This window comes from Limanda limanda, chromosome 7, assembly GCF_963576545.1.
Source record: "Limanda limanda chromosome 7, fLimLim1.1, whole genome shotgun sequence".
NCBI lineage: Eukaryota > Metazoa > Chordata > Actinopteri > Pleuronectiformes > Pleuronectidae > Limanda > Limanda limanda.
In genome coordinates this window covers 4432339-4449271 of record NC_083642.1, presented here as the reverse complement: position 1 = coordinate 4449271, position 16933 = coordinate 4432339, and the positions used below count along the sequence as shown (strand labels likewise).

General features: G+C 41.5%; 2 protein-coding genes across 2 annotated transcripts; both read right to left on the bottom strand.

The window, feature by feature from the left end:
* Positions 1 to 2236: 2236 nt before the first annotated feature.
* ocstamp (osteoclast stimulatory transmembrane protein) lies at positions 2237 to 4781 on the bottom strand. The gene is made up of 3 exons (XM_061074105.1): positions 4744 to 4781; positions 2701 to 3709; positions 2237 to 2614 (listed from the first exon to the last, which is right to left on the bottom strand). Exons 1-3 carry the CDS (start codon positions 4779 to 4781, stop codon positions 2237 to 2239), a joined length of 1425 nt encoding a protein of 474 aa, XP_060930088.1.
* Positions 4782 to 6372: 1591 nt separating this feature from the next.
* On the bottom strand, positions 6373 to 12953 carry slc13a3 (solute carrier family 13 member 3). The gene is made up of 12 exons (XM_061075292.1): positions 12703 to 12953; positions 12180 to 12358; positions 11431 to 11500; positions 10859 to 11038; positions 10645 to 10770; positions 10384 to 10476; positions 10171 to 10275; positions 9952 to 10049; positions 8915 to 9027; positions 8352 to 8513; positions 6615 to 6752; positions 6373 to 6537 (listed from the first exon to the last, which is right to left on the bottom strand). Exons 1-12 carry the CDS (start codon positions 12936 to 12938, stop codon positions 6373 to 6375), a joined length of 1665 nt encoding a protein of 554 aa, XP_060931275.1. The 5' UTR covers positions 12939 to 12953.
* Positions 12954 to 16933: the final 3980 nt, after the last annotated feature.

Below are 16933 nucleotides of genomic sequence, written 5' to 3'. Positions count from 1 at the left end.
ACAGCACTCAGGTGCAATCAAGCAAGGAACACAGATGACTGCTTTGTCGCCGCTCCACTCATGTCTCTCTCTCTCTCGCTCGCTCGCTGTCTCCCTCCACTCCCTCTCACATCACACACACTATCACAGTAGATCCACACTGCCACAGCAACTTGAAAAATCAATTCCACCTCCCTATCCAAGCTCGGAACATCATGTCATCCACGGCTGGAGCTATAAACCCTGCAATCATTGAGAGGGCTGAGGAGGTTCGACACATTATCCACTGCAGCGACTGGCTGTTCATTTGAAATGGTTCTAATTGTGAAGCTGACCTTTGTTTCCCCCCCCAGCAGAAATAATATATTGGTAAAACTTCATCTTGTGCAAAAGAGACAAAATGACATCTCTGGATTGAGGGTAGAAAAATGTATTGTCTCTTAGGGGACAAATTCACATCATAAGGATCTTGTGATTTCTGAACACTTTAAAAGCTCTCCCAGCCACTGACAGTCTGACTTTGTGGGACATACATGCTTCTAACAGCTGAATACATCAGGTACAAGTCAAAAATCATTGTGAAAATAAATCTATAAGCTGTAAAAAAAGATTGTGAGCTTCTAAGATATTACACCACCACAGCCTCTAAAAAGAAACCTGCAGAACTCTTCTATTCCAGGATATTGTCTGATTGAACCGCTGCATGCGAAGAGTGTCAAATATTGTGTTTAACAACTCTTCAACTGGGTTAAATTAATTTAATATCAATTTATTCTTGTGCTACATCACAACATATTGTACATTACACAACAAGCAAACAGCTGGCGACTGTGGAAAGGAAACAACTTCCCTTTTACAGGAAGACGCCTCTAGTAGAACCAGATCTCGATGTGGTTAAAGTGAGCAGAGAGAAATCAATCTGTCTTCATTTATATCTTTGTATCTTAAAGTTGTCCTTTGTCCTAATAACCTGCTGGTGTGGAGGTCACTGGAAACTCAAACTGTGCATCAATAGTATGTTTCACACCCAAAGTCATTTACTTCAAGTTTTATTTTAGATTCCCAGGCTTGAAAAAAATTTAATTTTAGTCTTTAACATCATTAGATAATTTCCACCACACTTTGTGTTACTTTCAATGTTGCAGCATTAAAAACAGTGTCTTGAGGTTTTATATTTTTTTATATTTTACATACACACTTATTTTTATATAAGTTCAAGAAACAGCTGAAATTAGCTGAGACAGAATAGACATAGAACAGTGTGGTAAGAGCTGATTTTTCCAAACTTGAACAAAAGAGAAATTTTTTTCTTACATTGATCAATGATCAATTTGTGCACTTCCAATGAATACAAATCATACAAAGCAACATGCTGATGGTTAATATTGTTTATTTTTTTTTATCAATTATTTCTGCTCCAACATCTGCACACAGACGGCTGCATTTTGACACAATCATAAAGTAGTCAGCAGTAAAAATAGATGTATTCTATTTTTGTTCTGGGTCTTAAAATAAACTCCTCGGGCCTCGTGGGAGTTTGAAACAGGGATGTTTTCAAAGAACGTTTTCAGAGAAAGGAAGTGGTTTTCTTTCTTTGTAAGGCAACACAAAAATAGACTGGTGATGTGCTCATGTAGCATATTCATCCAGAGGGTTAAAGGTTATCCAAGCCAACAAAATACTGAAAAGTTACAGTATCATTCCTCATTTGTCTGAAGCACAACAGCGTCATCTAGTGGAGCTGATGAGTAAAAGAAACTCAAGAAATCACAGACAAGAGGAAAAACAACAAAGCAAACCAAGCAGAGAAAGAAAAGACCAATGTGGACGTGAAACAAGTTAGGTCCAACTAGAGCAGATGTTGTGATACATCTATAAAAACCACATCAGGCTTATTGTGAAAGTCTTTGAGGTTGCAAATGAGTTTGCCAAACAGTAAGTTTAGCTTTTCAGTTATTGGCAATGCTAGGTTTACAAGTGAAGATATTTAAGTTAATTCTTTAAAAATACATTTACAGTGTTCACAAATGTATATTGTTATTTACATATTTGCTGAATCTGTGTCTGTGCTTCTCTCACACACCGACACCTTTTCTTCCAACTTTCATGAAAATCCCTTCAATACTTGTGGAGACAATTCACTAAAGTTCAAAATGGTTAAAAACCTCTTGTTGGCACCAGAGGACAAACCAAAGGATCATAGACGTCTATCGACTTAATGTGTCTGTTGCTGGAGACATTTCAGCTTGGACCAATATCAACTCACTGATATTACTCTGCCGCCAGCTAATCCAACCTCTACATCACTCAGTGGCATCTGTTCTGTCTCTTTTTGCTTTGCTTGCATTTTCTCCAGCAGGTAAACCCTCCTCCGCACCTCCTGCTCTCTGAAAAAGGACGCAGAGATTGTCCTGCGCAGTCGTCGGGCGTAAACCTCCAGGAACACCAGGGAGTAGCTCATCAGCCAGAGACTTCCCAGCAGGAGCGTGACCCCCAGGCTCGGGGGCGAGGTGGTCACGTCGCAGAGCGATGGCTCGGGGCTGAAGGTCCACTTGTAGTCCCTGTGGAAGTTGGTCAGCTCCTGTGGGTGGCAGGCTTGAGGGATGAGACAGAGCACTGGGGCGAACCACTGAACCTAAAACAAACCAGAGCACATATAAGCCTGAGTGTTGGGAAAGAGATGCTGCAGTTATAGGAAGAGGAGTCTTTGTGCTGTCTTACCTTGTAATCGACACTAATGCAGGCAGATGTTGGTGGGAAATCCAGAAACCAGGGCGCCATCACCTGAACTATGTGATAGACAGCATGATCCAAAGCTACTATCGCAGTTATCGCAAGGAAATACAACGTCACCAGGATCAGGGATATGAAGCAGGAGGCACATTCCTGTTTGGTTATTCTACAGTTTGACAGCCGGATTTTATTTTTTTTCGTCCCAGGAGGAGAAGATTCTCTCCTGAGCTCCTTGGAGATGTAGCCATTGTCAAAGTGAACAGATGTCAGATATGATTTCAAGTAGCGCGAGGATTCGAGGATCAGCAATGCAACAAAGATGGCGGCGAGGATCCGGTTCAGCAGCAGTTTGCCGTCTGTCAGAAGGCTCCTGGCGTGTGAGAAGTTGACCTCTATCTGCCCGATCATGTTATTAAACCTGCTTTTCACCGCGGACACATCAACGTGCGTGAAATGGTCCAGCTTCCTTAGATTGGTGACGATGCTCAGGTCCTCCCTCCTCACCCTGATGGTTTCTTCAACCAGCTCTCGCTTCGCCTTGTTCAAGGGCTCGGAGGAGTTCAGTAGAGTCTTTGTGAATCCCTCAGCCGTGCACTTGATGATGTGAGCCACTGCCCCGACGTTCACCGTGATGTTTGGAATGACGTTCACCACCAAGATGGCCAGAGCGGCTGAGATGAGGAGCTTGCCTCCCTGCTTGGTGCAGACGGTGGGAAGGATCATGGTGAGCACGCAGCGCAGAGGGTGACACAGGAAGGAGACCAGCAACATGGCCACGCCGTAGACGCAGGCGGTCTGAACGGACGCCTCGTGGTCGTATCGCAGAGTCTTGGACAGCCAGTGATGCAGCAGGCCGCCGGTGAGGAGGGTCAGCGTGAGGCAGAGCGAGAGCAGAGTCAGGACGTCTCTGCCTGCAGGTGAAGGTGCAGAGTAAACATCCCAGAGGTAAAGAAGCACAGATTTTAAAGACTGTCTGCGTGATCCCTTCCTGCCCCTGCTGGGTAGAAGAGAATAGAACCGTAAGGGAGATGTCAACGCTGCTGAGAGATGGATGAGAAGAGGAAAGACTGGAAACATGAGAAACCTGTTTGTGTCCAAAGGTCAAATGTGCCCACCAGCACCTCTTATCCCCAAATGGTCCCCTGCAGCTTCATAGAGTCAGTCAGACTCCAGGAATCCACTGGGCCAGTGAATACTACGCTGATTAAACAAATGGGCTGCGGCAAGTTAATTACCGAGGTTTAGAAATAGAGGAACCTGCAGAGCCAGATCAGCTGTTTCTTCTTGTTTCCAGTCTTTATGCTAAGATAAGCTAAGTGTTACAGGTGGAAATATGTATTTTATAACTCAGGTCATCAAACCATTCAATTCTAACGATGACCAAGTTGATTAGACATTTCCTGATCACTCCTGATGACTGATGAGGGTCTTATTTTATTGATTGTTTTACACGCTCTTGGTTTTTTGTTGTTATTTGATGTATTGATGTATTTTTTTCTCTCTCTTGTGCCCGAGCCTGTGAGCAATTATAATTTTGCCTGGCTGCAAAAAAAATTTCCACTTGGGGACAATTAAGTTGAAGTTGAAGAAAAAGTTGAAGTTGTGTCTAGTTTCAGTTTGAAGGCGTGAAACCAGATTTAAGGTTTGAAATAAGTCTCGATAAGAAAGCAAACATTTTTAAATCAGCATCATCCTCATTTTATTTTATATAATGGATTTTAAAAAACAGTTTTATGGTTGTTGCTTATTTACACATTATTATTATATAATATAGTAATTATAAAAATACTACAACAATTTCGCAGGACTTCTCTTACACAGACATTACTTTTAACAACATAATCCTCAATTTTTTATTATTCAGTCTCATGAAAGACACATTCAATAGCAAAAACTCATATATATATAAATCCTACGCTGTATAATTACTTTCCAACCAATAGATCAACAGAGGATGTTAAATTGTAGCATCCATCATAGTAAGTCATTTAACTATTAAGGCTCAATTGAAAGTAATGGAAAAAATCTTACCTGAGAGGAGGAATAACAGTCTCTGAGATAAACTTCATTCTCTACGACACTCGAGAGTCGACACTGAGGATAAATAACTGGGAAGTGTTTGAGGGCGAGGAAGGTAAAAAAGGGAACTTCACTGAACAGTCACAATCATGTTGGTGTTTGTGTTGCCTGCAAGTTCCCACGTCGGAAATGTAAAGACAGCTCAGACCTGTGTAGACTGAACATGAGACCAAACCATATGGAGAGGCATGACACACTCACACCACACACACACACACACACACACACACACACACACACCCACACACACACACAAACAATGTGACTGTGGTTTCAGAATGACTCAGGATTTGATGTCATTTGTTGTGTTTGTTTCTGTCATCACACACAGTGAAGTTGACCACACGGTTTATTTATGGTTTATTATTTTCACAATCATCTGCTTAAGGTGAGAAAGTTCATAAGTTAGTCAGCATTCAGGCTCAACGCTGAACCACTTCCTGTTTTACTCTTCACTTTGTTCCAGTTGAAATAAAAAGACGAAGAAACCAATGTGGGTGAAGGTTTGTGATATAGCTATTTGTAAGAAATGTTTTCTGGATCACACACACACACACAAACAGACACACACATGCGTTGGATCTATTGAGAGTCACACACGTGTTCTGGCAGTTGGGTACATGGTGTCTGAGGGCCTTCTGTCTGTGGTTTCAGCTGAGTAATTTATAGTTTTGCATCTGAACGTGATGGGACCTTTTGCACCGACCCTGCCAACACTGAGTAACCACACAAACCTGCACAAGTTAAATATTGTTGTCTGGCCCAGTGACTTTAGCAAAGGTCCTTCAGGCAGTTTACAACAGCAAATAGATATTGTGAGGAATTTACGACTGTGTGCTCTCTCTCTCTCTCTCTGTCTGTCTGTCTCGTCTTCAGAGGACGGAAACTGTAACACTTGTAGAGCGACATCTCGTTAAAACCTGACCAAACTCTATTTGGCTGTTGGATTCTATCAAAAACTGAAACTCAGCCGCTTCGGATATTCGGAAAATTGTCAAAAACCACATGCAACAAAATTATCACGACAAACTCACACAATTTCCTTGTAACAGCATTTATACTGCATTACCTGCAAATCACTCTGTAACAAAATTTACACGTTCATTAGTCAGGATTCATCCGCTAATACAGACAAGATTTAAAACACAACAAATAAACAAGTAAAGTGATCTGCGGGTGATTTCAACCCAAAATATATATATATATTTTTAAAAGAATTATTCACAGATGCCTCTCTCTCATTCTTCATCGACACAAGCAGCGCCCTCTGCAGTCACACTGGAGTTTCAAAAATACATATTAAAAAAACGAACTCTTCAGAGCTCGAGCTGTTGTTGTTGTTCTATTTTTGTTGAGGTTAAATGTTTCTCTGGTCCTGTTTTTAAAAAGTAGTAAATAATACAACTTGTTCTGAATGAAATCTTGACACATTCGAGAGCCTAAAAAGACACTTGAATATAAAAACTTGAAAAATCGCACAACAGGTGAAAGCTGAAGCTCCCAGAGCGACACAGTGTTGACGTGAGTCCCTGTTTAGTGTTAAATTCACACGGTCCTCTGACCCTTCTCCTCTGCGAGTGATCAGAGAGTCGCATTGAGCGCCTGAACCACCACAGCAGCAGTCTTGTTGATGGGATGAGCCCACTCCGGATACGTGTGCAGGTCGAACATGGCGACGCCCCACGTGTTCATGGCCAGGGAGACACAGAGGATGCCCAGGATGTTCATGACGAAGCCCGTCTTCACCTGAGGAGAGACGAGGGTGTGGATTAGCCACAGTTTATGTATCGTGTTAGCATCGAGAGCCGCCGCGGTGATCTCACCATGTCTTTGACCAGGAGGTGTCCTGATGCGAAGGCGATGGAGTTGGGAGGCGTGGACACGGGCAGCATGAAGGCATATGAGCATCCTACTGTGGCTGGTATCATGAAGTACAGAGGGTGCACTGACACATGGATAGCCTGCAGAGACAAACACAAACACATGGATGTTACATCACCGGCGAAACACTGCACAGATGATCCCGTAGCTGCACTGTTTTCAATCAGACCTCAAAAACACCCAAGAGAAGCAAAGACGAGAGAGAAGAGAATATGGGGGGGGGAAAGGTTGTTGGTTCAAACTCTTATTTTGAATAGAAAGGCTCTGTTGAAATCCATAAAAACTACTTTATTATTCTAACACAAATTGGAAAGCTGCCTAAAGAAACAACATCGTTTGAACTCAGTGGAAGGAAAAATTACAAATATGACTTCTTTGATCTTCTATTGGCTTATTGACACCGTTTCGTGCACGTTATCTAAAAATCACATAGGCTGCACATTGTAAGAAGTAAATGAGAAAAGGTTTATGAGCGTGTTACCTCCTCCTGGAGCAAGTGCTTCATCTGCGCTTGTCTGTTTGCTTGTGTGTTTGTGTGGTGGGAATTTTAACATTTGGGCATTGATTGATGGAAGGAACTACTCTGATGTATAGAAAGATGAGCAAATGGATTCTCTTAGTTATCAGGGTGTTTCTCAAAGTAACTGATTTTATATGACTTCCTCACTTACAGGGTCACCTAACAAAGAGGTCACAGGAAAGGGGATGTGAGGGGGTTGTACAATTTTGATAAGAGATCTTTGTAAACAGATGTTTCACTCAAGGAGCCTGAGACCGAGGAGAAGACAGGATACCGATCACCTATTTCCAAAGAGGTTAATTGATAAACATGTGTTCCTCTCACAGGAGGAGCTTGTGAATGTTTAAAACTGCCGTGTCTCCTGTATGTCATTGCTCATTGTATGAAATCTTTGCCGTGATTTGTACTGTGATGCCCATCTGCAGATGTAGAATTAAAACTCCAGAAAGAACAGTTGCTGACTTGTGCTTGATTATTGGTCAAATTCCACGACAGTTTGCCAGAAGGATTACGCAACAAACTACTGAAGGGATTACCAGGTAACTCACAGGTGTGGTTCAGGAGAGAACCTGTGGAATTTAAGTGTGGTTATGGATCAGAAGGCAGATCGGGCAAGTATTTTGGTGCAGATCCAAATCCAGATCTAGTGAATTGAAATGCTCAACATCTGCAAAATCCTTGATCCAAACATTTCATTGACCTCTTGTCCATGTCTGTGATTCTGTGTCCAGCAGAAAATAAGTATAACGTAACACTGTTGGGCCTTGGCGGAGATATATGATCTCTGACCGCCCTTCTAGTCAGATGCGATTGGCTCGAATCCCCCCCCCCCCCCCGACCCTCTGAGGATGAGCAGCAGAGCTAATGAGTGGACGGATGATGACGAAGCTTTTCCATACATCCTGTAAACGATTGTGTGAGTTTTTGTTTTGCAGAACGAAAGCTCCGGATAATAATTAGTGAGAGCAGCAGTTAATGTCCAACAGGCTTCTAACAGAACATCTATTGCCAGAGTTTAACATCCCCACTAAGCCTTAGACCAACATCCAGCATGAGTCAGCAAGAACCCGTGTTTCCATGCTTACACAGCAGGAGCATGTTCGTACGTATGTAAATAAAGTTTAACTCTGTCTCTCTTTAGGTGGAAGTCCAGTCTTACCAGTTCAGCGATGACGGGCAGGAATATGATGATCGTGGCCGTGTTGCTGGCGAACTCAGTGAAGCAGGCCAGGAAAGCAGTGATCAGCATCACAGCTGCGGCGGGGGGGACCTCGGCCAAAGGTTGGAGGTGGCCCCCGATCCAGGAGGCGAGGCCGGACTCCTGCCAAACGCCACAAGACAGGGGTCAAGGGTCAAGGAGCAAATCACAACATAAGAGAGCCAAACGGAGAGAAGGACCCAAACAGAGCAGAGCCTCTTTCCTGTTGTAGTTTATCTGGTTTCGTAAAGCGCTTTGTTTTGGAAAGTTCATCATCATTTTTAACATCTTAAGATGAGTCTTATTTGTGATTAGTCACTGCACATGAAGCCTTTAAGACATATTTAGTTGTCTTAACACTTTGGTTTTTGTAGGTTTATTCAAAGTAGATTTACCCTTTACCGCTGTTTCAACATCTCTTTATGCAGAGCTAAGCTATCCAGCTCACAACTGAGACATATTTAGTGAACAAATAAGATCAGTATTAATATTAGTTATGTTTTCAGATGATCCAACATCTTTACCTCACAAGCTTTGGCCATAGCGAAGCCGCCTCCGAGCAGGAGGATGATGTTCCAGGGAATAGAGTCCTGGGCTTTCTGCCACGATAAGAGAGGAACGTAACGAGTGTTGGAAGCTGAGGAAAACGTGGAAGGAAAAAATACAATATAAATCAAACATAATTCAATATGAGCTTTTGGAAAAGTTTTCCATAATTTACTTATCCTTGGAAGTTTAAAAACAGAGCTGGTGTCTCCTGATACAATGTGAGATTGAATCAATAACCCGTTTGCAACAGATATATGAGAATCAGCTTCTTTTTTTACTTTAAGTATTTTATTATTTGTGCTGTGGTGCTATATTTTTAACACTTAAGTAGTTTCCTGTTCAGCTTTTACATTTTGCTGAGCTACAACCAATTTTCCACTCTGCTAGATATTCATGTTCTACTGTATTCAAAAGGGTTAAAGACAAATGAACCCCACGATTTGTTTTTTTGGCTCAACCCCAGTGGTTTATTTGACCAGCTGAGCATAATATGTCCACCCACACGTGTCTCTTGTTACATGCAAGACACGTGCACACACACACACACACACACACACACACACACACACACACACACACACACACACACACACACACACACACACACATAAAAACCTCTGTGACAACATAACTTTGAGAGCTTACTCTAATCACAGAAACAGAGGAACCACAGTCTCACTGCAGACTTTCTAATCTGCATAATTAACATTCCTCAGGTTATTTCCACAGTTTAGCATCAGCTGTTCCAGAGACACAGACTGAATGTCTCTGAATCTCTCTCAAAAAATGTAATCATCAATATGAACTTCTGACCCGACCTTGAAAGGTCAGGAGCTGTTAATTGGTCGTTTCCAGTTGTTTTGAATGGTTCAAATCGTATTATTCTTATATTTTAAACAGTTAGTCATTCATATTTTTGGATTAATTGGTTTAAAACGTTAATTAGAACATGTTTAATTTCTAGTAAATGAAAACTATTGATTCATAAGGACGTTTACGAGAGGCCGCTGACCTTGGGGGTCGAGCCACCAGCTCAGAGAAGGTTTTTGCGACGGGAAGAAGAACAAAATGGAGACGATGATCACACCAGTGACGGCGTCTGAGACGTACCTGCAGGACAACGAGAGGAGATCATTAAGATCATCAAGCAGGCGACTCAGGGTGTGAATTGTGGGATAATTTCCTAATAGAAAATGTATTGTAATTAATAGTCAACCACGGGTTTTCTTACCCTTTTTTAAAGAACACAGACCAGCCGGGGATAAACTTGGGATCTCGTGTGAAGAGGAGAACAGCGAACAATACAAAGAAGAAAGCGATGGCTCCCTGTGCGAAACTGAGAGCGAGTACAAGAAGAAAAGTCAGGAAACGACTCTGTGATAATGAAAAATGATCTCATTCGTCGACTGTTGCATGAGATTTGCAGACATACACGAGTCCTCACTTTATGGGCCCTAGTTTCCTGTAGTCGTCCTGGATCAGAGCCTGGGCTCTGGCCTCGGCCTGGGCTCTTCGGTCGTGTCTCTGGATGCACAATCTGCAAAACCAACAAACTGTGAGACACACTGTATTTCAAGAGAAAGGAACTGTTGATATGTGTCCATAAAGAAAAACAGTAAATCTGGTTCACAGGGTTTATATCAAGAAATGACATTTGGCCTTTACTGACAGGGAGAAGTGTCATTTTCATTTCAGACATGTATACCGTGTGTTGAGTCCCCCGTAGAGATAAGCAATCCACAACCATCCCACAAACAGGAAGATAAGCATGAGGGGGAACGCAAACGCAAACCAGGAACCAAAGTTGATGAGGTCACATTCCGGAAAGTAGCTGTGAAGCAAAAAAAAAGGGTTTCTCGTCAACTAGTCTGAAAATAACTTAGTTCTCTGTTTAAGCACATCACAGAACTACAGGTCACCTCTTCAGCTGACCAATCAGGATGAGGTTGGGGGCGGTGCCAGTGAGCGTGGCCGTTCCTCCGATGCTGGCTGCGTAAGGAATACAGATCAAGAATCCCTTCCACACCTTCAGCTGATACTCCGACTCCGATCGGATCTCCTCGGCCGTCCTCTCGTCAGCCGGCTCCGTCCCGTCCGTCCTGTCAACGTCATCGGACACATCGTTGTTTTGCATGATTTAGTTTTATTGCCTGGTTCAGCACTTTAAAAGGAGATAGTTTGACATTTTGGGACATTTGATCCCATTCATGTCCATAACAGCTATAATATCACATCTTGTAATAATAAAAATAAACTTTATATACAAAGCACCTTTAAAACAATAGAAACCAAGTGAAAGCATTTACAGCATTAGAACATAATATGTGTTAGAGACAAGAAAAGAGTGAGAGTAAATCGTCTCTAGTCTTTATGCTAAGCTAAGCTAATTTGGCCAACAAGACTGATATGAATCATCTCATCTAACTCTCAGCAAGAAAGTAGCTTGAATGTTTATTTTCAGTTGTCAAATGATTCTTCTTCCTCTTCTTACCCGTCTATCGACAGCAGTTGTTTTTCCAAAGGCACGGCCGGCAGCGTATGCATCTTTAAGGTGCACTGACCTGCAAGAAAGTAAAAGAGTTTAAATTAAAAAACTACGTTTAGAATAACACTGATCTCCAAACGTGAGGGAAAACTCTTTGTGCTTTTAATACACAACTGTATGTCAATGAAGTGTCATTAATCAATCATCACTTGAATATTGACTAACTTTGTGTCTTACGACTCAGTTTGTTGGAAAAAAGGCTCAAAGTTCGCAGCTTAGATTACACATTAAAGGCTCTTGGGGACAGAGTTGAAACATTCATGTCTGCAGGTTTCTGAAGCTTGGACACATTTCTACAATAAACAAATATTATTAAACCTGCATGTAGCGATTTTGGTGTAATTCTGTGGCAGTGGGATTGAACTGTAAACGCAACTATGGCATTTTATCACCTTATATCACTGGCGACATTATAATTCATTTATTCATTACTATTCACTCGATTTAATCTTTTTTTGTGTCTGAGAGAAACACCTGGTTCTCTAGCTGCTGAATGCTTCAATGCTCCCAAAGAACTGTGCCAAGAAAACCAAAACAACAAGTTGGAAAATGTTCCGTAAGAGCTCAGGGGCTTTGCAGACATTCATAATTCTCTGTGGGTTAATCACCATGAGTGACATCTTTATTTAAGAATGTTGATTAAAGTAAAAATTGGCTTAGTTTGCCAGTTAAACTTTTAAAAATATGCGATGTACCATTTATGATATCGCTGTCCGAATCCTTTGGGGACTTGCAGTTCTTCTTCAGCGTCTCCAGGTCTCCAAACAGACTCTCCAGGATGGCGTTAGCGATGGGAAGCATCATGGCCGTCGTGGCCGTGTTGCTGAGCCACATGGACAAGAAGGCTGAAGTCATCATCATTCCAAATATGAGCCTGGAAAACAAAACGATTCCCGATCAGATCAGTGACACTGATCAACACCACAGCCGCTCACTTGAACATATGATATTTAAGAGGATCATAGAATATTCTCAGTGTCCATAAATCACACAAGAAGACAAAACCATGTGTGTCTCTCGATGCTTTCACACTTCAAACTTGCTCTCATGAATCTCAACTCCAACTCCACCAAGATTGAAGACTCTAGTATTAAAATTGGTCTAAAAAATTAGCTTTTAAAAGATGCCACTGTTATTTTATCAAATGCAAACCAAACAGGAGTCCTGATTCCGTCGGGAACTCTCTTGAGCTCCCTCTGATGTCAAAGCTTCTCTCACCAGGCTGGTTTCACTCCCACGATGCTCAGGACCTTCAGGGCGATTCTGCGATGCAGGCCCCACTCCTCGATGGACGACGCCATGACGAGCCCGCTGAGGAAGAGGAAGTTGGTCTCGAGGAAGTACTGAGGGCAGATCTTTTTGGACGGAATGATTCCCAGTGTTGGGAAGAGGCAGACTGGAAGCATCGCGGTGACGGCAAGAGGAAGGGCCTCCGTGCACCAGAACGTGGCCATCAGCAGCACCACGTAGAGACATCTTCCCTCCTGGAAGAGAAGGAATCACGTGCAGTCAACCGCACGAACAACAAGGACGATGGACGACTGACTTCTGAAAATCACTAAGTGGGTGTTTGAGTCAACTGTGTGCACGAGAGGCCTTTTCTGTGTAAAGCAAATAAGTAAATCAAAACAAAATACTTAATATCAATGATAAACTCATTCTGAACAAAAGGGAATTCTTGAGATTCATGTTGCAAAAAAAATCCTCCACCCTTTCATTTAATTCATTATTTAATTCTTTAACCACTGAAGTCGATGCAATGTCAAAAAAAACGTTTCAGTTTATCCATCACAACTCACAGGAGTCTCAATAGGATGTTTTTCCGTTTGACTATTTTGTCGACAACTAAAAAATGTTCAGAGTTATTAGACAAAGAGAAATCCTCTTATTTGAATATCTGGGAGTATATTAGTTATTTTATAACTGAAAATATGAATCTATGTTCTAAATAGCTGCTCGTCTTGATTCTATTGATTCGGTTTTTAATTCATTGACAACTTGTTTCAGCTCTAAATTATTAATATGATGCACATTTGATTTCTTTTTATTCTTGGAGAACTCTGCCACTCACAACTTTAAAAAAAACCTTTGAATTTGTCAGATTTTTGACACTTTTTTGATACATTTTTCTACGCTTGTGACATTTCTTGTACACACATGTGAATAAACTTCAATCTTTCATCCTTTACATGGAAAAAATGCACACGTGAAGAAAAGCCACTCACCTTTTCGGGCAGAGTAAAGATCAAAGGCAGGAAGATGAGCGGCGTGAGCAGCAGAATCAGCTGCTTGTGGACGCACCACAGCTTCTTGGAAACCACAGAGATTTTCATCGTCAGAGGGAAGTAGTTTGGCTCCGTTTGAGGGGAAAGGAGCTGCAGGCGGCTGAGAGGATCCGACTCTGCTGCTGCACTTTGAAGCCCCGAGCTGGAGTGTGGAGAAGATTAACTATGAACTGAGCTACAGGTTAACTCCTCGTATGGTGGTGAGAAATTGTTAAAAGGGCACAGTCTTCCTGTCAGGTTTCAACATGTCTCTCTCCGAAACCGGACAAGTGAGGCATCTTCAGACACACACACATACACATACACACAGGCACACACACACACACACACACTCACACACTCACACACACACACGCTCACACACACACTCACACTCAGGGGTTAATCTATGTTAATGATATGTCACTTTTTTGCAACATTAGTGCAACTTAACCCTTGAATACCCTTACACCTTACACCTTATTTAATCCAGGCCCTTCACATTGAATGGTCAAGAGGAAAAATATATATCTTGTATTTGCATTATTTTATTCTAATGGTTATGACATGGCCCAGGATAATGATAACATGACAGGTTATGTGTTAATGTGTAGTTAAATGCATGGAACTTGGAAGGATGTGTTCCTTCCAATGTGTTCACTCAGGATTCATGGAGCGGATCCAGGAAGTATTTTAACGTTCTTTTACACTGTGACATAGGGCATTATAAAATATAATTTAACCAGAAACTTCTGGATTCCGTGAAAACTTTTGACGACCAGTAGGTTTTAAAAACGTCTTCTACATATGTTCCTGAGTAAAACCCTCTGAAACTGAACTAAATAATATCTCGCCTGTGAGAACTCCAGCATTCACACCACATGCTCACACTCAGTAGTTCCACTCTTTGATCCTGGATGCTGAGGAGTCCCCCCCCCCCCCCCACCACCGACAGCTCCATCAGAAGCACCCCCACCTTCTCCTGACCCCTGTAATCTGAACACGCTCTCTGTGTATAGACCTGGAGCCGGCGTGAGTCCTGGCAGCCGTGTTGACATCACGTCGTGTGTGTCTTCATCAGATGAGCCAGATCATCTTTTTCACAGCAGACATTTTGACTTGATGTGTCGAAGCAGCAGAGACACAAGGTGGAGCTCACTGACAGGAACAGTGGCTCCGGTCCAACAGGAACTGGGAGAAAGTCTGTGATTTATTTCCACTGCACTGGAGGATCTTGCTCTTTTCAGTATCAAGTTATTATTATAATTATTATAAGTTGTTTCATTATCATCAATTAGAAACTCACAATATCCTCAATGTGTCAAGAACCAGGAATTATTCCTTCAGTGAAAATGTCTCACAATGTTAAAGAAAGTTAAAATCCAGGATTTGCTACAAAATTCAATGTGTTCTTATTTGACCTATAACGCATCCATCCAGCAACAAATACACACAGTAGATTTTTTTGCGTAATCTAGCCAACAAACAAATAAACAAACAAACTTAATGACCGACTTAAACAAAGCCTGCAGCAGAGGTTTGAACTCAAAGTGCAAACAAAGCTTTAAATCCAAAAATCCAGAACCAAAGGGAGACGTGAGTCCATTAACATAAAACATCATAAACTTAGTTATAAATATACCTTTCACATATTGATACTGGAAAAACCTTTATTATAACAATTGTCATTGCTGCTCCCTTCATCTCTGTCAGAAATTTTCTTTGGATTAAATATATTAGATATGAATGCTCTTCTCTATATTTATTCGACACTGTTTTTCTTATGAAAGATGTAGATATTGTTATTTTGATAGTTTTTCTTCCTTCTTGCTGAGAGTTGTCACGCCCTGTTTATCCTTGTGAGGTCAATTGTGATTTATGAATATGTAAATATACAATTAAAATGTGATTGATTGATTTCCTGCTTCTCAAAAACTCTAAACACAAATCATGGTGTCAACAGAGACTCTTGACTGTGCTGTGAGGGGTTTCCAGCAGGTGGCGCTCTGTGCATGTTATTCTCCACCTTGTGAGCCTGCTGTGCTGCTCTCAGTGAGGCCCCCCCACTCCTCACTCATCTCTGATCAATATTTACAAGAGGCAGTGATTCACATGTTTTCTGCTTTAATCTGACTCTGTAAACCAGGAGGTGAACTCAGTGGTGGACGAGCCCCTCCACTGTGACAGTAAGTGGGTTCTACTCCAGGTGGCTGCTGGGTAAAAGCTGCGGGAGTCCTTCAGAGAGCATGAATATCCATATCTTCATATCTTCATATCTTACACAGGAACCACATCAAGAGAATAAAAGTCTGACACTGATAACGATGGTTGAGATGTTTATATGATAACGTCAACACAACATCAGATAAATGGAGGGTTGCTCATTGTGTGTGTGTGTGTGTGTGTGTGTGTGTGTGTGTGTGTGTGTGTGTGTGTGTGTGTGTGTGTGTGTGTGTGTGTGTGTGTGTGTCTGTGTGTCTGTGTGTGTGTGTGTGGTTTCACTGTTTCGTTTCAGACCCATCAGGGCAGGAAGTAAAAGTGCAACAGGCAGAGGATTGAAAACCACAAGCGTAACCAGGTTAAGCACATTTATCATTTTACATTTATCAGCGGCACCGTTGAAAAGCAGTAGAATACTTTATATTTAATCTAGAAGCGTTGTAATTTAAACCTGAGTGTTTATTTATTTAGCAGTTACATTTAATTTCTCATGTGTGTCACAACTTTAAAAAAAATTCAATTTCTGGAAGCAGGTAAAATACAGCACACAATAAATACTACTTGTCTGTGTATTTGCACAATCTTTGCTTTGTGTTGTTGTTTGAATGCAGCTCATTGGTGTGTGTGTGTGTGTGTGTGTGGTTTCACTCTTTTTCAAAACATGCTGTCAAGAAGTAAAAGTGCAACAGGCAGAGGGTGAAAACCACAAGGCTTGTATAAATGGCACAATTAAAAGCAGTAGAATACTTTATATTTAATCTAGAAGCGTTGCAATTTAAACTCCAGTGTTTATTTCAGAAGTTACATTTAATTTCTCATGTGTGTCACAATTTAAAAAAAATTCAATTTCTGGAACCAGGTAAAATACAGCACACAATAAATACTACTTGTCTGTGTATTTGCACAATCTTTGCTTTGTGTTGTTGTTTAAATGCAGCTCATTGGTGTGTGTGTGTGTGTGTGTG

Bases quoted from the DNA above. Each gene is read 5' to 3' on its own strand.
- ocstamp (XM_061074105.1), bottom strand. From the start codon at position 4,781: ATGAAGTTTATCTCAGAGACTGTTATTCCTCCTCTCAG. The intron at 3,710-4,743 runs GTAAGATTTTTT...TCTTCTACCCAG, and splicing joins ACTGTTATTCCTCCTCTCAG to CAGGGGCAGGAAGGGATCAC. The intron at 2,615-2,700 runs GTAAGACAGCAC...GGTTTGTTTTAG, and splicing joins GCATTAGTGTCGATTACAAG to GTTCAGTGGTTCGCCCCAGT.
- slc13a3 (XM_061075292.1), bottom strand. From the start codon at position 12,938: ATGGCCACGTTCTGGTGCACGGAGGCCCTTCCTCTTGCCGTCACCGCG. The intron at 11,039-11,430 runs GTAAGAAGAGGA...TGACGTTGACAG, and splicing joins CAACTGCTGTCGATAGACGG to GACGGACGGGACGGAGCCGG. The intron at 6,753-8,351 runs GTAAGACTGGAC...TTGTCTCTGCAG, and splicing joins TGCCCGTCATCGCTGAACTG to GCTATCCATGTGTCAGTGCA.